The 27,735-nt window shown below is 45.4% G+C and overlaps 1 protein-coding gene across 4 annotated transcripts in view; it reads right to left on the bottom strand.

Annotated features, from left to right (window-relative positions):
- The window catches only part of REV3L (REV3 like, DNA directed polymerase zeta catalytic subunit), a 948,974-nt gene that overhangs the window by 633,274 nt on the left and 287,965 nt on the right, over window positions 1-27,735 (bottom strand). For all 4 annotated transcript variants that reach the window (XM_069234598.1, XM_069234599.1, XM_069234600.1 and 1 more), the window contains exon 7: window positions 10,052-10,156. In XM_069234598.1, coding sequence (XP_069090699.1) covers window positions 10,052-10,156 — 105 coding nt within the window. The remainder of the gene's footprint in view (window positions 1-10,051; window positions 10,157-27,735) is intronic.

Raw genomic sequence — 27,735 nt, 5'->3', positions numbered from 1 at the left:
GAAAAACATTTAAAGCTCAGAAATGACAACTGACAAACAAGTATTGGCAAAAAACAGTAGATCTCACCTATGCAAGAGCTATTGGTTTTGGCAATGTGTTTCAGCCATGTTGTACACCAGCATGGCTAAAAGTTAGTGGGGTCAGGGGTTAATTGGAGTAGATTGGAGAGGGGAAGAGTGGAGGTGAAGTCGACTTGAGTGGGGTACATTGGGGTAATTTGTAGTGAAGTAGAGTGGGGTAGACTAGAGTTGCGTGGGGTGGGACAGACTGGGATGGGGCAGATTGAGGTGGAGTAGGGCGTGGTGGAGTGGGGTAGACTGGAGTACAGTGGATTAGAGTAGGATACATTGGAGTGAGGATATTGGAGTGGGGTAGAGTGTGGTGGAGTAGAGTGGGGTGGATTAAGGTAGACTGGGGTAGATTTGAGTTTGAATGGAGTAGTGTGGAGTCGGGGTATTTGGGGTGTAGTAAGGGTGGATTGGGGTGGAGTAGGGTAGACTGTGGTGGAGTTGGGTAGATTAGGGTGGGGTGGAGTGTGGTAGATTGGATTTGGGTGGTGTAGATTTGAATGGAGTGGGGTAGATCTGAGCAGAGTAGGGGTAGATTGTAGTGCAGTGGGGTAGATTAGAGTAGGGTCAGGTAGATTGGGACAGATTGGAGTGGGGAAACCCGCCCACCCCCATGAACCAAGCCTGAAACCTCAGAATCATCCTGGATGCCAAACTCAACATGGGCCACCAAATCAGCTCAGTCACATCCACCTGCTTCCACACCCGCCACCTCCTACGCAAGACCTTCAAATGGATCCCCCTGGAACACAGAAAGCCTGTCACACATGCCCTTATCACCAGCAGACTGGGTTACCACAATGCGTTCTATGCCGGGATCAACAAGAAGCTCACCCGCAGACTACAGAACATCAAGAAAACCGCCGCCAGACTGGTCTTCGACCTGCCCCGACACTGGCACAACTCTCAGCACCTGCAAACACTTCACTGGCTTCCAACAGAAAAAAGAATCACCTTCTAGATCTTCATCCACGCCCACAAAGCCTTGCATGACACCGGAGCAGACTACCTGAACAGCCGACTAAACTTCCATGCACTCCTCTGGACCCTCTGATCAGCCCAGCTCTCCCTCACCGAAGTACCCCTCATCAGGAAATCAAAAACAGGGAGACGCTCCTTCTCCCACATCGCAGCCATGGCCTGGAACACTCTCAACACTTCACCACAGACAAACTACCTCCCTCCATAACTTCACGAAGGAGCTGAAGACATGGCTTTTTGGAGAATCACATCACTGATGGTAGCTATGCAAGACCCCCCCACCCCTACCCTTATAAGACCCTTACAGGTGAGCAGCTGCGCTATATAAGCAATGACGGATTGATTGATTAAGGGGTTGCTCTTTGACCAGTGCTTAACAGATCTTGATGCAGAACACTTTCCATCTTGAGATGGTCAGTTTCTGCACAGCCTTCCCCTTCTTAGCTCCTACATACCCCACAAAGAGTTGATCCTCCAATCGAAGTCTTTTGAATGGTCCAAATAGAACAACAATTCTCTTTTTGGGTCTAGACAGTGGAGTCTCTCCTCTGCTTTGGAGGGATGAAGCGGAGCAAAGAAGGTAGGCAGGGTGATGTTTTGGTCAGAACAGAGTCACAACCTTTGGAAGGAGGAAGTCACGTGTCTGGAGGACAGTCTGTCTGGGTAGAAGGTGGTGTAAGGAGGGAGTGCCAAGTGCCTGCATTTCACTGACCCTTCTGGCCAATGTTATGGCCACTCGAAAGATGGTTTGGATAGTCGAGAGCCTAAGACAGTAACAGAACAGAGGCTCAAAGGATGCACACTTCAAGAAGGTGAGAACAGGATTTGGATGCCAATGAGGCATGATGAATGGTCTGGGGTAAAATGTGCTGCATGCCTTTATGAAACGTAGCCATAACACATGAATTAAATATAAAGGTTGGTTCAGCAACTGCTAAAAAAAAGCTGAAATAGCTTAAAGATAATCTTTAACTGTGCCTCTAACTGTGCCAAGAGCAGAACCCTACTGGGTGAGAAAGAGAGCAAACAGAGGAGCCTTGGCTAGAGGTGCAGAAAGGAGGTAGATTTTGTGGTAATCACACGATGTTACAAACTTATCCTAATGGCAGGTGTATTCCGACTTGATGGCAGGATGCCTTGCTGCCAGAATAACATCACAGACTTAGGGAGGAAGGTCGAAAGCTGTCAACTGTCATCGCTCAATCTCAATGCATGAAGGTGAAGGGTGTGCAGGTTCAGGTGACAAACCCTTACCTCTTGCTGCAATAGAAGATCCTCTCCAAGGGGCAGCCTGATCGGAAGGCCAATGGTCATGTTCAACAGCTCAGGATACCAGACTCTCCGTGCCCATTCCAGAGCCACAAGGACGACTTGGACCCATTGTCCAAGATCTTCTTGAGAACTCTGGGCAGGAGTTGTACTGGTGGAAAGGCGTACATGAGGCTGGAGCTCCATTTGAGACAAAGTGTCTCCAAGTGAGAATCGTGTTGTAAACTCCAATGTGTGTCCTCTGTGGTGGCAAACAGATCTAACCAAGGAACTCCGCACTTCTGAAAGAGTCCTTGCACCACCTCTAGATGGAGGTGAAATTCATGATATGCTAGTCATCTTCAACTGAGTTTGCCCACCATTGTGTTCAGAGAGCCAGCCATGTGTTGAACCACCAGGGAAATGCATAGGCTTCCAGCCATGTGCATAGTCCTAGAGCCTCTTGACAAAGGGTTCACAACCACACTCCTCCCTGTTTCTTGCAGCACCACGAGGAAGTCATGATATCCATGAACAACTGCAGCTGGCTTCCCTTGATTTGGTGGAAGAAAGACTTTCAATGCCAAGCAAATTGCCTCAAGCTCCAACAGTGTGATGTGGAGTTCTGAGTTCGCAAGGGACCAGCGTCCTCTAATCTCCACCTCATGCAGATGGCCTCCTCATCCCCAAAGTGGCGCATCTGCCACCACAGTCAACTCTTGTTGGGGACGGGAGAGGGGTCTGCCACTGACCCAACCGTAGTTCACCAGCTACCACTGCAGATTTTCCATATTTCCCTCCAAGACTGGAACCCCTGACCTCCGCAGATGAGCTCCAACCAACGCCATCACTTTCATGAACACACGAGGGGACGCTGGTAAGACTGAAGGAGAGCAAGGAAAACAAAGTGCATTTGGCCCACCATGATTCACAGGCAATGTTTAGGGGCAGGTAGGATGGGGATGTGGAACACTGTGACCTGCAGGCCTAACGCTACTATCCAGTCTCCCATCTCCAGGGCAGACAGAACCTGTGCAAGCGTGAGTATCCTGAATTTCTCCTTTTTCAAGAAGAGATTGAGAAGGCGCAGGTCTAGGATAGGACAAATGCCTTCATCCTTCTTGGGCACCAGAAAGTAGTGGGAATAGCAACCACGACCTACTTTGGCCAAGAGAGTCAACAATTCCTGATGGAGCAAGACGAGGTGGTCCTCCGTCAGCTGGTTGCAAGTGGGTGGCATGGGTGGTGGGCAAGTCACAAAGGGGAGAGAGTAGCCCCTTTCGCTGATTTGCAAAACCTAATAGCCGGATGTCACTAATCGCCAGTGGTGCAAGGGACGGCGAATCCTGAATCACACTGGATGCCCATGATGGTCGGAGGGAAAACTAAAAGGAGTTTGGAGGCTGCAGCTGCCACAGGGGGTGTGGACTGTGGGGACAGATGGACTGACCTGACCTCTGGCTACTTGCCCACATGGTTTATGGGACTCGCGTCCTCAGACATAAAAAGGCTAGGAAGACTGTTGGCCGTGGCAGCTGGGAGGGTATAAATGCGGTTGGAGATACCTTCTACAGCCACAAAAGGAGGAAAAGGCAGGCTGCTGGTGACGAGGGACCATTGAAAAGCCCAAGGACCTGGCTGTAGCTCTGCTGTCCTCAAAGGGCTCCAGTGCTGAGTCTACCTTCTCTCCATAAAGACGAGAGCCATCAAACAGCATTTCCGTAAGTGAGGCATGGACATCCCCTGAAAAAAAGTCGTTCTCAGCCAGGTGTGGTGCTGCAGGGCAATCGACAATTAAATTGTTCTACCCTGTGAGCTGGTTGTGTCAAGTCCACATCTTACAATGAACTCTGCGGTGTCTCTCCAGTCAGTAGTCATTGGGACAGTATGACTCGGGCCTCCTCCAAGATCATGAGCACTTGTGCAACTAAATCACAGACTGTATGGGAATACCGGCCCAAAAGGCACGGAGTGTTAACTGGCCGCAAGGCTGGCGGAAGAGAACATTCTCTTTCCAAAGATATCCAGCCGTTTGGATTTCCTATCCAGTGGAGTGGTAGGGAACACGCATGGGTTGATCCTAGCTCTCCGGGGTGAGGAGCTAGGTAAGGAAACCTGGGTCCCCAGGAGCAGGACGATGGCGGAGGGTAATTGTCCAGTGCAAAGGAGCACTGCTGCAGGGCTTAGATCAGGCCCTGAGAAGGACATCAGTAAGGGCTTTATTAAATGAGAGCAAGAGTTCTTCACTGAAGCACCTCTGTCAAGACATTTGTCTTGACTGCCACTGAGAATAGCTGAAGATCCAAGACCTCAACTGCCTTGCGCAAAACCACAGCAAGAGAGACTTCCTCCTGCCTCGCAATGGTAGTAGGGGAGACCAAACCATTGTCAGGCAAGGTGTCTAGCCCACTAGCATCCGCAAGTTTCCTTTTCATCGAAGGGATGCTGGTACCCATAAGCATCCTTAGTCCCCTCACATTCCTCTCCAGGCCTATCAAGAGTAAAAGGCACCAGGTCTGCTCCTGAGAAGATGGCCCATGTTGGCACCAGAACTGGCGCCAAGCTCCGTGTCAGAGTAAAGAATGAGGATGGGGCCACGGTGGGGGCATCAACAGCACCAGAGGAATCTGCATTGGAGTGGGCGGCCAAAGGTGGTCTCGGTCTTGCAGGCAGCTCCGCTCTGGATCCAGCAAGGAATCAATGGGGACCGAATGGCACCGAGGGCAAACCCTCCAATGGGAATCTAGAGGGGGCCTCTCACAAACCTGTGGGCCCAACAGCACTCCAGAGGGGCTAGGCCATCAAAATATGAGGAACACAACCTCATACAATCCTCTTTGAGCTGAGCAGGGGTTGCTTCAGCTCCCAGAAAGTCAGGGAGCACCTAGAGAATCCTGCCTCAGGCACCACTGAAGCAAGAGGCCTGGCGTGCCAATGCTCCTGCATCTCGTCTGATGACATCAACAGGCCCTGTGAAGTTGAAGACCTCTTTGACTTTCTGGAGCTTTTGTATTTTTGAGACTTCCCCAACGACTTGGAGTGTGACAAGGAGTGCCAAGTGCAGCTCCTCAAAAAATCCCAGGACCTTCCACGCGACTGGGATCTTGAGCGTTGTAGGCATCAATTGAAGTCAGGCGATGAGGAGCTTCAGGAATCACTCCCTCAGCACCTTAGGATGCATGGGGCAGCAGTCCTCACAGGTTTTGGAGTCGCTCTCATGCTCCAAGCACCACAAACACATTGGGGAGGAGAGAGAAGGGGGCAGGGGTCTGTCATAGATATTTGTCTGTGACAGGCACCACTGGAGAGAAATCTCTCAAAAAGAGTCAACAAAAGCCTGTAAAAACAGCAGTCAAAAAATGACTGAGGGTAGCTCAGACCAGATCAGCACCACCTGCCGCCCCAAGTAAAGAACTGACGTCAGCGTACCAGGGTGGTGTCTACATAGGTATCAAGCACGCCACTTCCATAGCAAACGACACGGACACAGAGCTAAATGGCGCAACCTACTGGCACGCAGGAGTACTGCTCAAAAATCTTCATGATCCAGTCTGATGCCAGGGGATTATTCTAAGGTAAGGAATCTGTAGCTAGAAGTCTCTATCAGGTAAAAGGGGACACTACACTGTCGAACCTAAACAAGGTAGGTAGTGTAATGTCTTTCCTCCGAAGGCTTCTACTCCATCAGGCTTTCAGTTGATGGAGACAACAGGAAAGCATAAGGTCCTCCCATTTCTAAACTAGGCAGGAGGTCTGGGGGTTTGGCAGGCAGGGTACTCAATCACATTTGCAACAGAGTTCACTGTGCTCAGAAAACTAAATCAGACTCGAACATTATGCACAGTACATTTTGTTTACACATACTAATTACATTTTCTACTTGTGGAAAGGGAGTACAAATAAAATCATTGCCTGGTAGACAACGTGTTCATAAACAAAATGATCTTCAAGCAAAATAGTTTGTCTTTCGATAGAAATACCAGATTTAAAAGAATGCAAGCATCAGGTAATTTGAAATTAACAGTCAAGTCATTGTCGCTGATACAAGACCCTGCCCTGACATGAAGAATCAATTGCAAGAAGCATGTAACTGAAGATTCTGATACTGGAAAGCATGAGGGTAGACAGAAAATTAAATGCACTGCACTTTAAACCAAAACACTGGTGGCACCAAACAAATAATACAAGAGAGCCCAACCTGCCCTACAAGAGATACCTTGTTTATTTTATCCAAGCACATATACAATCATCCTTTCATCACCCAGCTGATTTCCACCATTCCACCTTTACATTCGGTCATCAATGCATTCTTTCGTCTAACATTCAATATTTCAGCATTCCATCCATCCATTTGTCATCTCTGCATGCATCCAGCCACCAATACATCCATCATTTGATTACACATTCATCAATAAACACTTTTACCGACCTATTGATTCTTTGGTCCATTTATATATGTGCCCTCATAGATTTTCATTTACTCCCCAGTCCTTTCATCTACACATCCATCCAACCTGTCAGAGTTCCTTAATTTACTCTGCCATCTACGCAGTCATCCATCCTCTCAGATTTCCATTTACTTTGCCATTCTTTCACAAATACATCCTCTAATTCTAGCTAACTCATCCATCCATTCATTAACCCTTCCACCCACTTATCTATCCTTTCACCCAACCACACTTTCACCCACTATCCATCCTTTCCCTCATGCATGCTTCCACCCATTTGTTATTTCACCCACCCATCCTTTCGTCCTCCAATACATTCTTTCACCTAGCCAGCCATCATTGTACCCACCCATTCATCCTCATTCAAAGTCATACATTTGTATAGTGTTGTTGTGATCTATTGCCTGCCATGTTGCAGATAAAAAGGTCCATAAAATACCCCACCTTTGCTGTAGCTGCTAAAGTGGGGGGTTCATTGTAGGAAAGTGTCCATTTGTGGCATGGTTACCCCCACACACACTTTCTGCCTGATATTGATGATAACTTGACTGAGTGTATGCTGGGATCCTGCTAAGCAGGCCCCAGCACCAGTGTTCTTTTCCTAAACTGTACCATTGTTTCCACAATTGGCACACCCCTGGCACACAGTTAAGTCCCTTGAAAAGTTACCAGGGGTACCAAGGGCTCTGTGGCCAGGGAGGGTCCCTAAGGGCTGCAGCATGTATTATGCCACTCTACAGTACCGCCTACAATGAATAAGACTATTCTTAGACACTGTAAATGCACAGTGTGGCCATATTAAGAACATGGGCTGGGAGTATGTCATTACGAACTCCAGAGCTCCATGATGGCTTCAATTAAGATTGGGAAGTTTGATATCAACTTCTCAGCACAACAGACCCACAGTGATGCCAGTGCTGGATTTTTTGTAAAATGCACAGAGGGAGCTTCTTAAAGATTCCCCCTGTATTGTGCCCCACCCTTTAGTGTAAGGCTGACAAGTCTGTGCCAGCCTGCCACTAACACACACGTTTCTGACCCATTGGTGGTGGGGAGGGGGGGGAGCCTTTGTGCTCTCTGGGGTCAGGAACAAAGCCTGCTCTGGGAGGAGATGCTCCACACTTCACCTGCAGGAACTGCAACACTTGGCGGCGAACCTCAAAGGCTCAGGCCTCCTGTCACAGTGCCCCAAGGCACTGCAGCTAGTGGAAATACCTGCCTCCCCACCCTCAGGGGAAAATGATGTAAAACAAGGAGGAGTGACCACTGTAGCTAGGACCACCCCTAAGGTGTCCAGAGCTGAAGTGACCCCCTCCTTGCAGAATCCTCCATCTTGTTGTGGAGGAGAGGGACCAACAGGGATAGGAATGTGCCTCCCTCCCCATAGGAAGTGGGCACAGGAAGGGTGCAGCCACCCTCAGGGACAGCAGCCATTGGCTACTGCCCTCTGACCCCTGTAACGCCTCTAAAGCTAGTATTTAGGGGCACCACTGGAGCTTACTCACCAGATTCCTGGTGATCTCAAGAAAGAAGAACAGCAAAGCCGACCCCAGCAGTGAAGATTCCAGACAACAAATGACTTGGCCACATCCCTAAAAGCCTGTCTGCAACTTCAAGACTCCTGCTTCAAAAAGGTGATGTATCATGAAGGACCAGAGACCTCTACAAACCCAGAGGACTGGCTGCCCAGCAGAGGACCAAATACTCTCGAGGACAGCGGCCCTGTCCAGAAGACACCTCCAAAAAGGACTCTAGAACCGGTACGGCTCCGGGAGCCCTGCCCACTCTGCACCCAACACCCACGGCCCAAATCTAGATGGCCCATAGGTCCAGAGAAGATCCCCAGGCGATACCAACCTCCAGTCCACCCTGGGTTGACCCCTACTGGCCAGCACAACGACACCAGCAGCCTGAATCCAAAGGCCCCCCCCCCCCCCGGCGCGCACCCTGACCGCAACCGGATCCAATGAAGATTCCTGAACGCCCAAAGATACCACTGCACCTGCAGCCCCCTGGCCTTGGGGAATCTGACCGACGGTCCAGCAACGTCCAGCGGGCACCTCTCCTATTTGTCCAGCCTTTGGCTTTCCAGCACCGACCCCCCAGACTATGCCTGCAGCATCTTTTATGACCCTGTGGGTCCCCCCCAGTAAGAAGCATTGGGCGCCTAGTACTGGTGCGTTTGTACCCTGCACCCGGCCGCCAATGTACCACTGAGGGTGCGTTTAGTGTTAACCTGTGCCCCCCCCATTCCCCCCAGTGGTGCCCTAAACCCCCAAGGCCTGTGTCCTGAAACCGCAGGTACTTACCTGCAATCTGTTTTCTACCTAACACCCTAAGTCCTCATATGATTTCATTGAAAACCCGACGCCAACTGTGACCTCTGCACACAGCTGGCCCCATGCTGGTGGCTGTACACTTTTGGGGTAAACTTGAACTTCGACCTGGGACATCCTAACCCCCAAAGACTGGAATCTTAAGTCCAGTACTTATCTGTTAAACGTGTTTACACGTTTCCTCCCCTAGGACTCTATTGATTCCTATGAAAAACTGCAGTGTCAACTTTTAAAATTGAAAAGTGTTACTTACTTGTAAACTGCTTTGTCTGCAAATCCCTAAGTACATTTGATACATATGTCTGATACCTACTTACATCTGTACTTACCTGCAACAAAGACCTTTTGGTTCTAGTTATAAAGTAACAAAATATATTTTTGCTACATAAAAAAATTGACCTGAAGTTAGTCATTGAGTGTGTGCCTCATTTCTTGACTATGTGTGTACAACAAATGCTTTGCACTACCCTCTGATAAGCCTAACTGCTCGACACTACCACAAAAGAGAGCATTAGTATTATCCACGATAGCCTCTGAAAAGCCTCTGGGGAACCCCTGGACTCTTTGCACACTATATCTCATTTTGGGACAAAATATAGAGAGCCAGATTCCTACTTTCATAGCGCCCCTGCTCGAGAGATTAGCTGAAAATGGGTTTTCCCTAGAAACAAAATTATCTATGGGCTTATTCAGGGCAAGACACGCTCTACATGTGTGAAATGGAGCAAAAGAATTGACACAAATGCTTGAAGTGGACAAAGCATGCTAGACTAAGCTCACAAAAGTGTATGGAACAACTGTAGATTTATTAATATGTCTCAAATGTACCCCTTTCTTTATTCAAACGTTTAAGTGGAAATCTTTACAAATCATACTGAAATAAATCTAGATTTGTAACAATGGTTAAGACATCTTATAGTAAGACAAGCAAAGTAACGCTGCATTAAGATGTAATGTGTGTTAGCTTACCTTGGGAATCTGGTGGGCTTATCTGAGAAGATTCATTTTTGTCCCGACGCCGTTGTTTTTCATCTTCCCAGATAGCTTGCAAACCAGGGTTTCTTCCTATGTGAGCTGTAGAGAGGAACCAGCAAGATGTAAAAATCAACAATTCTCTCGAGTTCCACAATAACAGACAATAGCACAGTTCATTTACACAACATGAGCAGACAGATGCACAGAATGGAACAAAGAGCTGCTTGCATCTACCCCCCAAAACCCCACCCAACCCTCACCCAATCTACAAAGTAACTACCTCACATACCAGAAGATGACATTTTCCAGCCGAAACCACAAACAAAAAATAGCAAACAAACGCCATAAATAGGTTTTGGCTTTGCAAAGCAGGACACAAAAAAAAGCAGAACTGAAAGGAGAGCCACCCTAGGCTAGGCATCACTGAAATGCACTATGTTATGGCAGATACACACAGTCGTTTGCAGTGCAAGAGAGTAAGTGGCTGAAGTGGGCTGACACATTGCGTCATACTGTATGCTGTGGTGAGCGAAACAAAATGTCAATTACAGGTGAACAAACCAACGTATGAAGAGGGCTGATGCAAAGCCCCTCCCTATGTATGTATATTTATTTTTCTTTTTGTTGAATACATGAAGCTGGCGAGACAGTTAAAGCCGTCTCTAGGACAGACCTAAAACGTAAAAATGTTTTACAATTATTTTTCATGCTTAAATATTCCACTGGATGCAAATGCCATCCCCAGAACAGCAACAGACAAAAAACAAAAATGTATGTCCCACAGTTTCTGCTTTTTGCCAAATGTGGTATGTGGTTACCGCCCACATAAATTAGAGTGCAGTAATGTGTAATTTACAACGTTTAAAAAAACCTAAAAACTCAGCCAAGGCATTTAGAAAATACCACTCAAGGATAACCACATTATGGCAACTTGTACAGAAGTAGACCGGCAGCTCAGTCAATTATACATCTTCAAATATGTTAGTGGTACTAGTTCCAACCACAAAGCACCTCCACAAACTTAAGACGCAGCCAGTAGCTCTGTGTTGGAGAGTCAAGTCTATTACATTGAGTGTGATGATGTGCGGTATGTGATTTTATAAGACTGAGTAAATGGGATACTGGCAGATGCTTTCTCAGCAAAGAAGTAACTCTCCGTTAACCCTCTCGATAAGACATACTGCGCAATGTTGGCCAGTGTGAGCCAATACCGGTGGCCATCTGCAGGGCTGCTATGCTTTGAATACTACACCAGTAGCACCTGTTGATAGTCACACCAGTGAAACCAAGAACTGGCAAGGCCGGGATTTTGACTTCTCATTTCTTTCTGAAGCAGGTAAGATTCACAAGGGCAATATGCACACGGGCCACACAATTCAGCCTTGAATATGAATGATACTGCCTGAGCCCTTCAGTTTACCATTCAGAAATATCCTGTGAATTACTGCAAATGGTTGCTTCTTGACGTCATGACGTTGCTTCTGGACGTGCAAACATAAGGATAACTATATCAAAGATGTATATATTTTGTTTGGTATCGTGTCTTTGCTAGGGACTGGACTTTCTGGACTGTTGCCACTCACCATCATGTGCACATGTCGGCAAGAAAAAGAAAACACGTCAACAGCGCTGAACAGTGTGGTGTCTCTTTCTTTTTAGGGTCTGCAGTGTTCAGTACAAGGCTTGGAGCCCGCAAAATCTCTCACCATTTGTTGGTTTGCATGGCATTCTTCTTTACAGCCTCGTAATTCGTCAAGGTATGCCCAGCATCACTTCCGTTTCTCTGTGTGGAGCAACTTAATTAGCGCCCCTCGGCTACTCCCGACGTGATCGAGGTACTATTTGTTCTCTTTAACTTCGGGTGCCCTGCAAACAGAAGGCTTGTGACTGGCAAAAACGTGCCCAGCAGGCACAACATTACAAAGTTATATTTTTTAAAGCTAACTTTATTTTATCTTGCCAAGTCGTCTTTTCTCAGTTTCTTCTATTTTTTCTTTTGTTTTTCCTCATATGCGCTGTTGTCAGAAGATGACAACTTGTTTGAAATATGCGAGACCCATTTCATTGCAAATGCTTGTTAATCTTTACTCCTGGTGAGTCCCCGACTGGTCTGTAGAGCAGTGGAAGAAAGCTAGGAGGCTGAGTAGAAGACATGTAGAGGAGACCCATGATGTCTGCCATCATAACCAACTTTAAGCATGCAACATGCTTGGTTGTTCTTTGAGTCCTCCTGATCCACCGATGCCAGGGAGCCAGTATGCATCGAATCGCAAGGAAGGATTGGGGTTAGGGGGTTGATGGGTATTTGTGGGTTGGTTGAGTGTGGGTGGCACGGGGACCAGAAATGAAAATGTTAAGTCACTCGTCAAGGGAAGGCACCCTATAGATGATGCTGCACAACCGTGCACAACAGAGACATAGTACTCATAAAATGACTAATGGTAGACCTGCTTCATGTGGTCAGGGTAATACAATTTAATTTGTATTAGGGCTTTGTAAGTCATAGTGAGGCTGACGAGTTAATGAGGTGTGAGAAGGCAATCAAGATTTGATGCCACCCTGAGGACAAAAAGAAGATCTCTGCACTCTAATATGTGAAGTTAGTGTAGGAAAGTGCCCTCTTTCTTGGCATGGTTAGCCCCATTTTCTGCCTGTTGTTAGTGTGTTTGACTGTGTTCTAGGAGATCCTTATAGGCTGCAGCAGTTATTCTGCCACACATAGGGAGCCCATGCAAAGGGTTCTGCAGGCCTGCCACTACAGTCTGCGTGAAATGGGTGCATGCACCTGTTTTCACTACAGGTCATTGCACCAGGTCACTATAAGTCACCCCTGTGTTAGGCCCACTCAGCCCAGAGGGGAGGGTGCAGGTACCTGGGTGGGAGAGCACACTTGCACTAGTAAAGGTGCCCTCACAAACTCCAGATCCATTTTCCTGGACTGTGTGAGTGTGGGGACGCCATTTTACACATGTACTGGACATAGGTCACTCCCTGTTTCCAGCTTCATAATGGTAACTCTGAACTTAGGCATGTTTGGTATCAAACATGTCAGAATCGTAGCCCTATACTGTTGCAAGTATTGGAAGTTTGATTCCATGCAGATCCTTAGAGGACCCCCAGCATTTCTACCACCAGTCTTACAGGGTTTTCCAGGCAGCCCAAGCTGCACCACCCCTCAGACAGTTTTCTGCCATCCTGTTGCATGACCTGATCAAACCCAGGAAGGCAGAACAAAGGATTTCCTTTGGGAGAGGGAGTTAACACCCTCTCTCTTTCGTAATACAGGGAGTGCAGAATTATTAGGCAAATTAGTATTTTGACCATATCATCCTCTTTATGCATGTTGTCTTACTCCAAGCTGTATAGGCTCGAAAGCCTACTACCAATTAAGCATATTAGGTGATGTGCATCTCTGTAATGAGAAGGGGTGTGGTCTAGTGACATCAACACCCTTTATCAGGTGTGCATAATTATTAGGCAACTTCCTTTCCTTTGGCAAAATGGGTCAAAAGAAGGACTTGACAGGCTCAGAAAAGTCAAAAATAGTGAAATATCTTGCAGAGGGATGCAGCACTCTTAAAATTGCAAAGCTTCTGAAGCGTGATCATCGAACAATCAAGCGTTTCATTCAAAATAGTCAACAGGGTCGCAAGAAGCGTGTGGAAAAACCAAGGCGCAAAATAACTGCCCATGAACTGAGAAAAGTCAAGCGTGCAGCTGCCACGATGCCACTTGCCACCAGTTTGGCCATATTTCAGAGCTGCAACATCACTGGAGTGCCCAAAAGCACAAGGTGTGCAATACTCAGAGACATGGCCAAGGTAAGAAAGGCTGAAAGACGACCACCACTGAACAAGACACACAAGCTGAAACGTCAAGACTTGGCCAAGAAATATCTCAAGACTGATTTTTTGAAGGTTTTATGGACTGATGAAATGAGAGTGAGTCTTGATGGGCCAGATGGATGGGCCCGTGGCTGGATTGGTAAAGGGCAGAGAGCTCCAGTCCGACTCAGACGCCAGCAAGGTGGAGGTGGAGTACTGGTTTGGGCTGGTATCATCAAAGATGAGCTTGTGGGGCCTTTTCAGGTTGAGGATGGAGTCAAGCTCAACTCCCAGTCCTACTGCCAGTTCCTGGAAGACACCTTCTTCAAGCAGTGGTACAGGAAGAAGTCTGCAACCTTCAAGAAAAACATGATTTTCATGCAGGGCAATGCTCCATTACACGCGTCCAAGTACTCCACAGCGTGGCTGGCAAGAAAGGGTATAAAAGAAGGAAATCTAATGACATGGCCTCCTTGTTCACCTAATCTGAACCCCATTGAGAAACTGTGGTCCATCATCAAATGTGAGATTTACAAGGAGGGAAAACAGTACACCTCTCTGAACAGTGTCTGGGAGGCTGTGGTTGCTGCTGCACGCAATGTTGATGGTGAACAGATCAAAACACTGACAGAATCCATGGATGGCAGGCTTTTGAGTGTCCTTGCAAAGAAAGGTGGCTATATTGGTCACTGATTTGTTTTTGTTTTGTTTTTGAATGTCAGAAATGTATATTTGTGAATGTTGAGATGTTATATTGGTTTCACTGGTAATAATAAATAATTGAAATGGGTATATATTTGTTTTTTGTTAAGTTGCCTAATAATTATGCACAGTAATAGTCACCTGCACACACAGATATCCCCCTAACATAGCTAAAACTAAAAACAAACTAAAAACTACTTCCAAAAATATTCAGCTTTGATATTAATGAGTTTTTTGGGTTCATTGAGAACATGGTTGTTGTTCAATAATAAAATTAATCCTCAAAAATACAACTTGCCTAATAATTCTGCACTCCCTGTAGGTGTGACTGGCTTGAGAGGGGTAGCCTCCCCAAGCCACGAGTCTGATTTGAAGGTCACATTTGGTGCCCTCTGTGCCTAAACCAGTCCACACTGGATCAGGGACCCCCTGTCCATGCTCTGGCACGAAACTGGACAATGGAAGGGGGAGTGACCAATGCCCTGTCCATCAGCATCCCATGGGTTGTGCTCACAGCTCCTCCAGAGGGTCCCTTGGGTTCTGCCATCTTGTTTCCAAGGTTGGCCGGGAACTCTTTGAGCTTCTGAGTGGCCAGTCCAGACAGGTGAAGTCAGAGCCCCCTCCTGATAGGTGCCTATCTGGTTAGGTGACCAATCCCCCATTTCAGGACTATTTAGAGTCTCTCTTTTGGGTGGGTCCTTAGATTTAGCTTGCAAGACTACAGCATGATTCTTCTACAACCTCTGCTTCAACTTATGGCCACTGGAACTGCGACTGGGCCCTCCAGGAACCAACAACGCTGCAATCAACAAAGAAGACTCTTCTGCAACATTGTTTCCACGACTCCTTCCAGCTTTGCAACATTTCCCCAGACATGCATCCTCAAAAGACAGCAACTCTTCAGCCTGCAATAGAAGAAGGAATTTCCCTTGAGTGAAGGAGTCACTCCTCTACAACCGCGGGCACCTACAGCAAATGAGCTGTATGGATCTTGCATCACGGGTGGTTGTCCGAGGTAGTCCTCTTGGTCCTCGCTGCCAGCTGTCCAACTTTGGCGGAGGTAAGCCTTTGCCTTACCACGCAGGACAGTACCCCCATGCACTGCGTCCTTGCAGCTGCTAAGGCTTGTTATCACCTCCTCCAAGGGATCTTCAGACTATGGCCAGCTTCAGCCCTCAGCTCTCCTTCCTGCAAAGCACAGTTTTCTGCGTGGTTCTCCGGGGACGTGGGATCACCTTTTGTAGTGCTGTGTGGGCTCCTTATGCGACTCCTGTGTCCCCCATCCTGTGGGACTCCTTTGGGTTCTGCCTCTGCTCCTGTGGACTCTGTGTTGTGGAGGGTCCCCTGTGACTCCCCCTCCACCACATACCCAAGTTGAGTCCTCCTGAGCCTTGCTGGTCCCTGGCAGCACCACTTTTCCACTAACCTTGAGTCTGCCTTTGTCAAGGCTTGTTGGTGGGATTCCTGCACCGACACCCACCTGCAATCTTCACTCCAGCATGGGACATCTTCTGCATCCACCAGGAACTCTCCTATGGCTCCAGGGCTGCAGTGCTGGCCTGTTCCTCATCACCGTCGACCAACTCCTGCAAGTACAGCCTGGGTGGGTAGTAGCTCCTACTCCTCCTGCACTCCACTGAGACTCTTGGACTTGGTCCCCTCTCTCCACAGGTCTTGTTTCTTCAGGAATCCACAGCTGGTTTTCTTATAGTCTTGTCTGGGTGTCTTCTTTTCTTCTTCTTCCTCCTTTTGAGTGGTTTGGGGAAAATCCGGTGATTTACTCCTGCTTTCCTGGTCGCTGGGGGTACTGTGTTACTTACCTCTGTTGTTTTCTAGTACTCCCAACTCCCCTCTACACATTACACTTACCTAGGTGGGGGTCCTGTGTTTGCATTCCATTTTTTTAGCATATGGTTTGTGCTCCCCCTAGGGTCACTATTGGTTATTGCTATTTGCACTGTTTTCTAACATTTTCTATGCCACCTCTGATTGCTAGTGTACATATTTAGTGTATTACTTACCTCCTATTGGAGGGTTGCCCTTCTAGCATTTTGTGGTGCTGTGTCCCAAAAATAAAGTAACTTTATTTTTGTACAACAGAGTGTTTTCTTTCATGTGTGTAAGTACTGTGTGACTATAGTGGTATTGCATGAGCTTTGCATGTCTCCTAGATAAGCCTTGGCTGCTCATCCACAGCTACGTCTAGAGAGGCTGGCTTCTAGACACTGCCCACACTTTACTCAGAGGGGATACCTGGGCCTGGTATAATATGCAAGTACCTTAGGTACCACCACACACCAGGCCATCATCCTACAGTTAGGTCAATCAAAAAAATTAAAGCTGAAGTTCCTCAATTTTCTGGGTGCCAAAAGGCCGTCATGTTGACGGATTGATAAAGAAAATGCAATAAATTAAAAAAATCAATTTGGGTTTTCAAACGGATGACTATTTTTGTTTACATTTTCACTGCGGATACCTTGCTGAGTGTATAAGGAGGACATCGACTAAACAGAAGGGACGCTTTCTTGTTCACTCACTGAAGGACAACAGACAGGTATGAGTCTGTGCACTTACTCCTACGGGGCCTAATACACCATGACTAAGTATCCCCATCTTGGCATGTCAGTAGGGTTAGGATTACCAACATTCTACAGGTAGTATGACAGTTGGAAATTTTGGAATGCTAAACTAATGATACACTATGAACCATATCATTCCATGAGGGTTTCCTGATTTAAATGTAGTGGCCTTGTTGGTTGTGGGGCACGGCAGATGAAATGAGTGGCCCCCTTTATAAGCACTATCTTAGGCGCTGTAACATGATCTAAAAAAGGTAATAAGAGCATAAGGAAATAAATTAGTGGGGGCATATACAAGGAAAACATTGAAAAGCTAAATGGATTGGCCTGGAAACCCTGGGCAAAGCACTGATGTGAACTCTTTATTAGACAAATTTGCACATGATCAGACAGATGGCGTCACTCAGGGTAGGGGAACTAATGGCTGTGGCAGGCCAAACCACTGTCCCATGCTATTATAGATGAAAAAAGAGTGAAAACAGCACTCATACAGACCAATGGTAAAACAGATCTGACCCGAAGCAACCCTGCAGGTCCACAGAAAAGGCGTGCTCTTAGCTTCGGTGCCAGCATCAGGGAAAGGACCTATTCCCAATAAATCTTCATACCAACTTAACATACAGGTTAAAGATGCTGCACTCACAGAATTCTGTGATTAATCTTCTTTTATTCAACAAGAAAAAACCCCACCAAATAACACCTAGTGCGGCATCTTTAACCTGTATGTTAAGTTGGTATGAAGATATATATATATATATATATATATATATATATATATATATATAGAGAGAGAGAGAGAGAGAGAGAGATTTTTTTTCCTTCACTGGAAAAAAACAAAGGTTACAGGGGCGTTATAGTTAGGTTGATGTTTTATCCATACAAAACCATAGAAATTCAGCAGTTATATACTTATATATTACTTATGTTAAGAAATTATAACTCGTTAACTGGGTAAAAGTCAACCTAACTAGAAGTCCCTGTAACCTTTGTTTTTTTCAGATAATGTCTATGGTTTTTTCAAAGCACACGTTAATATTTGTTAGGTTGCGGCTAGCCAATCAGATCCTTGCTTTTTCCCTGGACTCGAGAAACCACGAATTGGCTGGGAAAAAAATGGGCCCCTCCATGTTGTCTATATGGTCAAAATACCTGTATACTGGCCCCTATGTTTTTTTATACCGTTTTTTTTTTTCCACCACCCAGCCAATGCGGGAAACAAAATGGCAGTCACAACTTCTGTCTGGTTGCGGCCAGCCAATCCGGGCATTGCTTCCCCTCCGGATCCGAGAAGGATCCTAGCCTTTAGACGTACACATTTCTTTTTCCTTTAATAACTTCGAAACTACTGAGTGGATTTACACTAAATAACAAAAAGTGTGATCCATGGACCAAAAGCTACCTTTCTGCCAAATTTTTTGCAAATCTCGGTGGGATAAGCACTTTTTTTTACCCCCTCCCTTTTCTCAGCCCCCCTTTGAAAGATCACCCCAAAACTTTCCATGTACAACATGACCCTTGGACACCCTTTTTTTTGAAAATTTCATTAAGATGATTAATCAAACAGCAACAAAGATCTAGCCAAGTCAATAATCACTTTTTCAATGGAAACCTGGTCCTAACTATAACTAACTACTGGTGACAGCCAGTAGGTAATTATTACATATATATATATACACACACACACACACACACACACAAATATATATATATTCACTTAAAAAAACAAATATTACAGGGAACTTATTGTTGGGTTCTGAATTTACTGACACAAAACCATAGACATTCAGCAGCTAATCCAAGTAACTATAACTCACGCCCTAAGGTAACTATAACTAGCGCCCCCGCCATGCAGTTTTTTTCTTCAATAATTTAACTGCTAATGTTTCACTGATATTTTTATTGACATTATACAAGTTGTTAGGTGTGCTGTAATATCTTGGTAAATAGCAGTGCATGGCCAGGCCCTGCAACCAACCCCTATAACCAGCCAACCTCTCCCCACGCATGGCCAAAGGCCGTGCCTGGTAGGGGTTGGCAGCAGGGCCTCAAGAGGGTCTATGTGGGTGTGACAGCAGGGGAGAGAGGGAGTATCTGGGTGTGAGAGCAGGTGTGTCTCTGTGAGTGTGTGTGCGTGGATCTGTGACTGGGTACATAAGTGCGTCTGTGAGTGGGTGTGAGTGTGTCTGGGTGTGAGCCTTACTGTTTCAGTGGGTGTGTGACATATATGATTTTTTTTTTTTTTTTACGGTTTCCGAGATCCCTGTATCCACTCTTGGATTTACAGCAGAGGTCACACTGAGCCCTGCAGATGGATCTACTGATCTTGGAACTGCAAGAATGATAACAAAATTGCTTCTACGTATTCAATCCCATTATTTACTCTTTTATCACTTTTATATCAGCCCCACAGTGCCAGAAAACCTCTACCCTGACCCCATCATGTCCATTGCCCCCTACGTTTCAGCCCCGGGGACTGGTTCCCGAAAAAACTAAATGGCAGCCGTAACTTCCCTGTCAGATTTTGGAAAGCCAATCAGATTGTTCCTGTGGCACGTGGATCCACAGATCGAAATTCGTCCCTAGATAGCTATATTTTTTGCCTTTTAATATCTCTAAAACCACTGAATGTATTTATACCAAACCACAAAAAGTGAACTTTCCAGACCAAGAATTAGCTTTTTTTGCTGGTGTAATTCCCTCCAGCAGTGGTTGGGCTGTGGTTGTGTTCAAAATCCCTATGGGAAAATGTATGGGGAAAACACGATTTGGGACCCCTCTTTTTCTCAGCCCCCACTAGACAGATCAAAGCTTTCAAGACAGCAGCTGGACCAACTGAAGTATAAGTCTTGAAAATGTTGTCTAGCTGGCAAAATAAAAAACGCTCTTCTTATAGAAAGTAGGTCCTACCCATTACTATGGAAAGTAGGTCCTACCCATTACTACCTAGTGGCAGCTGCCAATATATATATATATTCAAACGCAAGAAAGGCGCTGCACTCCCGGAGGTTTCTCTTTGTGGTAACCATTTATTTCTTCCAGAGAGCATGAAATCAGACCCCACAACGCGTTTCGACTATCGTCTTCCTCAAGTGGTATCTCGTCTGCATTCACATTATTAGCGCAATCACAGCTTATATATGCGCGAAGCATTCTGGGACATATTTATTATTGCTGGTGCATTCTGGGATTTATAGTTCTCTGATGTGTTCCACCTGGGACTTGTTAGTAAATTGTGACATCATTATTTCCATTTTGGTAATCAGGACGGCTTGATACATTTTCACTTTCAAAACGGCTCCCATGAAGTAGTTTAATTGTCTCATTGCCTTTATCTCCGTGCATCTGCACATTTAACTTTCATGCCGATATTTTAAACAGTATTCACAAGTCGTGTCTATTTATAAATCATCTCAATGTCACAGTGATTATTTCCTTTCCGTTTTCTCTTCTCACGTTCCTAGAGAACCATTAAATATATTGATTTAAATTCCACATCGCCTCCAGGCCCTCATCCAATTCAAGGGCCGCATCGGTATTGTGAAAAACAAAGGGGCACTTGCTCACCATTTTTCGCGATGAGATTGTCCCATAAGTGGAAGTGTGGCGCAAGGCGCATTGGAAGTTCGACATCCCGTCCTTAGTCTTCCATTGTAAAGTACAAACGCAGAGGCACAGTGTCCCCTCGCCTCCTCTTTCACAATTGATGTTTCAAGAATCCACAGTACCGGGTGCTACCACTCTAAATTCTATCCACAACAATCGGTCTTCAAAGTGGAGCACTCTGGCTGCTGGTGCACATGTGAGGGTGAAGACCACCACCCTTGTTAAATTCAAACGTAAGAAAGGCGCTGCACTCCCGGAGGTTTCTCTTTGTGGTAACCATTTATTTCTTCCAGAGAGCATGAAATCAGACCCCACAACGCGTTTCGACTATCGTCTTCCTCAAGTGGTATCTCGTCTGCATTCACATTATTAGCGCAATCACAGCTTATATATGCGCGAAGCATTCTTGGACATATTTATTATTGCTTGTGCATTCTGGGATTTATAGTTCTCTGATGTGTTCCACCTGGGACTTGTTAGTAAATTGTGACATCATTATTTCCATTTTGGTAATCAGGACGGCTTGATACATTTTCACTTTCAAAACGCGCGAAGCATTCTGGGACATATTTATTATTGCTGGTGCATTCTGGGATTTATAGTTCTCTGATGTGTTCCACCTGGGACTTGTTAGTAAATTGTGACATCATTATTTCCATTTTGGTCATCAGGACGGCTTGATACATTTTCACTTTCAAAACGCGCGAAGCATTCTGGGACATATTTATTATTGCTGGTGCATTCTGGGATTTAAATCAATATATTTAATGGTTCTCTAGGAACGTGAGAGGAGAAAACGGAAAGGAAATAATCACTGTGACATTGAGATGATTTATAAATAGACACGACTTGTGAATACTGTTTAAAATATCGGCATGAAAGTTAAATGTGCAGATGCACGGAGATAAAGGCAATGAGGCAATTAAACTACTTCATGGGAGCCGTTTTGAAAGTGAAAATGTATCAAGCCGTCCTGATTACCAAAATGGAAATAATGATGTCACAATTTACTAACAAGTCCCAGGTGGAACACATCAGAGAACTATAAATCCCAGAATGCACCAGCAATAATAAATATGTCCCAGAATGCTTTGCGCATATATAAGCTGTGATTGCGCTAATAATGTGAATGCAGACGAGATACCACTTGAGGAAGACGATAGTCGAAACGCGTTGTGGGGTCTGATTTCATGCTCTCTGGAAGAAATAAATGGTTACCACAAAGAGAAACCTCCGGGAGTGCAGCGCCTTTCTTGCGTTTGAATTTAACAAGGGTGGTGGTCTTCACCCTCACGTGTGCACCAGCAGCCAGAGTGCTCCACTTTGAAGACCGATTGTTGTGGATAGAATTTAGAGTGGTAGCACCCGGTACTGTGGATTCTTGAAACATCAATTGTGAAAGAGGAGGCGAGGGGACACTGTGCCTCTGCGTTTGTACTTTACAATGGAAGACTAAGGACGGGATGTCGAACTTCCAATGCGCCTTGCGCCACACTTCCACTTATGGGACAATCTCATCGCGAAAAATGGTGAGCAAGTGCCTCTTTGTTTTTCACAATACCGATGCGGCCCTTAAATTGGATGAGGGCCTGGAGGCGATGTGGAATTTAAATCAATATATTTAATGGTTCTCTAGGAACGTGAGAAGAGAAAACGGAAAGGAAATAATCACTGTGACATTGAGATGATTTATAAATAGACACGACTTGTGAATACTGTTTAAAATATCGGCATGAAAGTTAAATGTGCAGATGCACGGAGATAAAGGCAATTAAACTACTTCATGGGAGCCGTTTTGAAAGTGAAAATGTATCAAGCCGTCCTGATTACCAAAATGGAAATAATGATGTCACAATTTACTAACAAGTCCCAGGTGGAACACATCAGAGAACTATAAATCCCAGAATGCACCAGCAATAATAAATATGTCCCAGAATGCTTCGCGCATATATAAGCTGTGATTGCGCTAATAATGTGAATGCAGACGAGATACCACTTGAGGAAGACGATAGTCGAAACGCGTTGTGGGGTCTGATTTCATGCTCTCTGGAAGAAAAAATGGTTACCACAAAGAGAAACCTCCGGGAGTGCAGCGCCTTTCTTGCGTTTGAATTTAACAAGGGTGGTGGTCTTCACCCTCACGTGTGCACCAGCAGCTAGAGTGCTCCACTTTGAAGACCGATTGTTGTGGATATATATATATATATATATATATATGGATATGTAGATATATATGGAAAATGTCACTTACCCAGTGTACATCTGTTCGTGGCATGTTGCGCTGCAGATTCACATGCTGTGCACTGTTCCTGCCATCTAGTGTTGGGCTCGGAGTGTTACAAGTTGTTTTTCTTCGAAGAAGTCTTTTCGAGTCACGGGACCGAGTGACTCCTCCCTTTCGGTTCCATTGCGCATGGGCGTCAACTCCATCTTAGATTGTTTTCCCCGCAAAGGGTGAGGTAGGAGTTGTTAAAGTAAGGATACTAGCGGTGCCCATGCAATGGAGTAAATGTGTATGTACATAAAGTATTAAAGTCATAAAAAAATAAGTTTTTACATATATACAATTTGAATGCAACTAAAACGGCTACAGGCTCCCGGGGAGCTGGGAGGGCGCATGTGAATCTGCAGCGCAACATGCCATGAACAGATGTACACTGGGTAAGTGACATTTTCTGTTCAATGGCATGTGTAGCTGCAGATACACATGCTGTGCATAGACTACAAAGCAGTAATCTCCCCAAAAGCGGTGGTTAGCCTGTAGGAGTTGAAGTTGTCTGAAATAATGTTCTTAGTATAGCCTGTCCTACTGTGGCTTGTTGTGCTGCTAACACATCTACACAGTAATGCTTAGTAAACGTATGAGGCGTAGACCAAGTGGCTGCCTTACAAATTTCTGTCATTGGTATATTGCCAAGAAAAGCCATTGTGGCGCCTTTCTTTCTAGTGGAGTGTGCCCTTGGAGTAATGGGTAATTCTCTTTTAGCTTTTAGGTAGCAGGTTTGTGTGCATTTGACAATCCATCTGGCAATGCCCTGTTTGGATATGGGGTTACCTGCATGTGGTTTTTGGAATGCTACGAACAATTGATTTGTTTTTCGAAATTGTTTTGTTCTGTCAATGTAATACATTAGTGCTCTTTTTATGTCTAACGTATGTAATGCCCTTTCTGCTACTGAGTCTGGCTGTGGGAAGAAGACTGGGAGTTCTACCGTTTGATTTAGATGAAACGGTGATATGACTTTTGGTAAGAATTGTGGATTTGTACGGAGAACCACCTTATGTTTATGTATTTGTATAAAGGGTTCTTGAATAGTAAACGCCTGTATTTCGCTGACTCTTCTAAGTGAAGTGATGGCTGTTAGAAAGGCTGCTTTCCAAGTTAAAAATTGGATTTTACATGAATGCATGGATTCAAATGGTGGGCCCATGAGTCGTGTTAACACAATTTTAAGATTCCACGAAGGCAATGGTGGTGTCCTTGGGGGTATGATTCTTTTTAGTCCTTCCATAAAGGCTTTAATAACTGGAATTCTAAAAAGGGATTTTGTATGTTTAATCTGCAGATAAGCAGATATTGCAGTGAGATGTATTTTAATGGAAGAGAAGGCTAGAGTGGACTTTTGTAAGCGTAGTAAGTAACTTACAATGTTTTGTGTGGAGGCGTCTAATGGCGTAATCTGATTAGCCTGGCAGTAACAAACAAATATTTTCCATTTATTAGCCTAACAATGTCTGGTTGTGAGTTTTCTTGCTTGTTTAATGACCTCCATACATTCTTTAGAAAGGTTTAGATATCCAAATTCTAAGACTTCAGGAGCCAGATTGCTAGGTTGAGCGATGCTGGATTCGGGTGTCTGATCTGTTGTTTGTGTTGTGTTAACAGATCTGGTCTGTTTGGTAGTTTGATGTGGGATACCACAGATAGATCCAACAGTGTGGTGTACCACGGTTGGTGAGCCCACGTTGGTGGTATAAGTATTAGTTTGAGTTTGTTTTGACTCAGTTTGTTGACCAGATAAGGAATGAGCGGGAGAGGGGGAAAAGCGTAAGCAAATATCCCTGACCAGCTGATCCATAGAGCATTGACCTTGGACTGAGGGTGTGAGTCCCTGGACGTGAAGTTTTGGCATTTTGCATTTTCTTTTGTTTCAAATAGATCTATGTTTGGTGTCCCCCAGCAGTAGAAGTGATCTTGTAGAATCTGGGGATGTATTTCCCATTCGTGAGTCTGCTGGTGATCTCGACTGAGATTGTCGGCCAACTGATGTTGAATGCCTGGTATGTATTGTGCTATCAGGCGAATGTGATTGTGAATTGCCCAATGCCAGATTTTTTGTGCTGAGAGACACAGCTGTGACGAGTGTGTCCCCCCCCCTGTTTGTTTAGATAATACATTGTCATATTGTCTGTTTTGACAAGAATGTCTTTGTGGGCTAGAAGTGGCTGAAACGCTTTTAATGCTAGAAATACCAATAGCAGTTCCAAGTGATTTATGTGAAGTAGTTTTTGTTGATTGTCCCATTGACCTTGTATGCTGTGATTGTTGAGGTGTGCTCCCCACACAATCATGGAAGCGTCTGTTGTGATAATGACTTGAGGCACTGGGTTTCGAAAATGCCGCCCTTTGTTTAAATTTACAGGGTTCCACCATTAAAGCGAAGAGTGTGTTTGGCGGTCTATCAACACTAGATCTTGGAGTTGATCCTGTGCCTTCGTCCATTGTTTTGCTAGCCACTGCTGTAAGGGCCGCATGTGTAGTCTTGCATTTGGGACAATAGCTATGCATGAGGACATCATGCCTAGTAGTTTCATCACAAAACTTACTGTGTATTGTTGGTTTGGTTGCATGCTTGATCTTACATTTTGGAACGACTGAACTCTTTGTGGACTTGAGTGGCAATTGCTTTTTGTATGTTGAGTGTTGTATTTGGAATGGTTGTAGATGTGATTTTTGGTAATTTATAGAAAACCCTATTTTGTGTAGAGTATCTGTGACGTATTGCGTTTGAAACTGCCATTGTTGCTGAGCGTTGGCTTTTATTAGCCAATCGTCTAAATATGGAAATACGTGCATGTGCTGTCTCCTTATATGAGCTGCTACTACGGCTAGGCATTTTGTAAATACTCTGGGGGCTGTTGTTCTTCCGAACGGTAGCACTTTGAATTGATAATGTTTGCCTTGTATTACAAACCTGAGGTATTTCCTGTGAGATGGATGGATGGGTATGTGGAAATACGCATCCTCGAGATCCAGTGTTGTCATGTATTCCCCTTTTTTTTTTAGTAGGGGAACTACGTCCTGAAGTGTTACCATGTGGAAATTATCTGATTTGGTGAAGAGATTCAGTGTTCTGAGATCTAAGATAGGCCTTTATGTTTTGTCCTTTTTTGGAATAAGGAAATACAGGGAGTAAACACCTGTTCCCTTCTGGTGATAGGGTACTAGCTCTATGGCTTGTTTTTGTAGCAGTGCTTGGACCTCTATATGTAATAGGTCTAAGTGTTGTGGAGACAATCTGTGTGGTTTTGGTGGAACATCCGGAGGGAATGTTGTGAATTCTATACAATAACCATGTTGGATAATTGATAGGACCCAGGTGTCTGTGGTAATGTGTGTCCAATTGTGGTAGTATTTGGTTAGCCTCCCCCCCACTGGTGACAAGTGTTGGGGTAGTGTGACATTGAAGTCACTGTTTGCTAGGGCTTGGTTTGGTGGGCTGGAATTTCCCTCTTCCTTTTGGGAATTGCCTTCTATAGGAACCACGAAACCCCCCTCTTTGGTATTGTGACTGGTAGGTGGGTTTTGTTTGGGAGGTGGATGGTTCAGATATCTGTTGTCGAAACCCCCCTCTAAATTGTGATTTCCTAAAAGTGCCTCTGTATTGTGGGGAGTGGAGCGCGCCCATGGCTTTGGCCGTGTCTGTCTTTTTTCATCTTCTCGATGGCGGTATCGACTTCCGGCTCAAACAACTGATGTTGGTTAAACGGCATATTTAGTACTGCCTGTTGTATTTCTGTTTGAACCCAGAACTTCGCAGCCATGCATGCCTTCGAATCGTTACAGCCGTGTTGACAGTCCGTGCTGCTGTATCTGCAGAGTCTAATGCAGACCGTATTTGATTGTTTGAAATGGCCTGTCCTTCTTCAACTACTTGTTGGGCACGTTTTTGGTGTTCCTTGGGCAAATGCTGGATAATGTCTTTCGTCCCACTGTGCCCTGTCGTAGCGTGCAAGTAGGGCTTGCGAATTTGCAATTTGCCATTGATTGGCTGCTTGTGATGCCACTCTCTTGCCCACTGCGTCCAACTTTCGACTCTCTTTATCAGGTGGTGGGGCATCACCTGATTGTGAGTTCGCCCTTTTTCTTGCAGCTCCCACAACCACTGAGTCCGGAGTGAGTTGTTGCGTTATAAACACTGGGTCTGATGGGAGTGGGTTATATTTCTTTTCGACCCTCGGCGTGATAGCTCTCCCCTTTACAGGCTCTTGGAAGACCTGTTGTGCGTGCTTGAGCATGCCCGGTAGCATTGGCAGACTTTGATAGGATGCGTGAGTGGATGCCAGAGTGTTGAAAAGGAAGTCATCCTCTACTGGTTCAGAGTGCATTGTTACGTTGTAAAACGTAGCTGCCCTGGCTAGTACTTGCGTATATGCTGTACTGTCCTCCGGTGGTGAAGGCACTCTGGGCTGTTGTCCGATATAGGTGGATCGTATAGATCCCAGGCATCAGCATCATCTTGGGTCATCCCAGTATGTGTGGGTGACTGCATTATCGGTGTACCCACTGGTGACAAGAGTGGTGAATGCAGTGGGGATGGTTGTGGTGAGATCTGTGGTGGTGGTGACTTGTCTCTAACCACCTTGGCTTTTGGTTGCATTTCTGATTCTTGAAAGGCTAGTTTTCTTTTAGATTTGAGTGGAGGGATGGTCTGTATCTTCCCTGTATCCTTCTGGATTTGCAACCTTT

This window comes from Pleurodeles waltl, chromosome 5 (assembly GCF_031143425.1).
Source record: "Pleurodeles waltl isolate 20211129_DDA chromosome 5, aPleWal1.hap1.20221129, whole genome shotgun sequence".
Taxonomy (NCBI): Eukaryota; Metazoa; Chordata; class Amphibia; order Caudata; family Salamandridae; genus Pleurodeles; species Pleurodeles waltl.
Note: the sequence above shows the minus strand (reverse complement) of the source record. Positions and strands in the feature narration are given on the sequence as shown.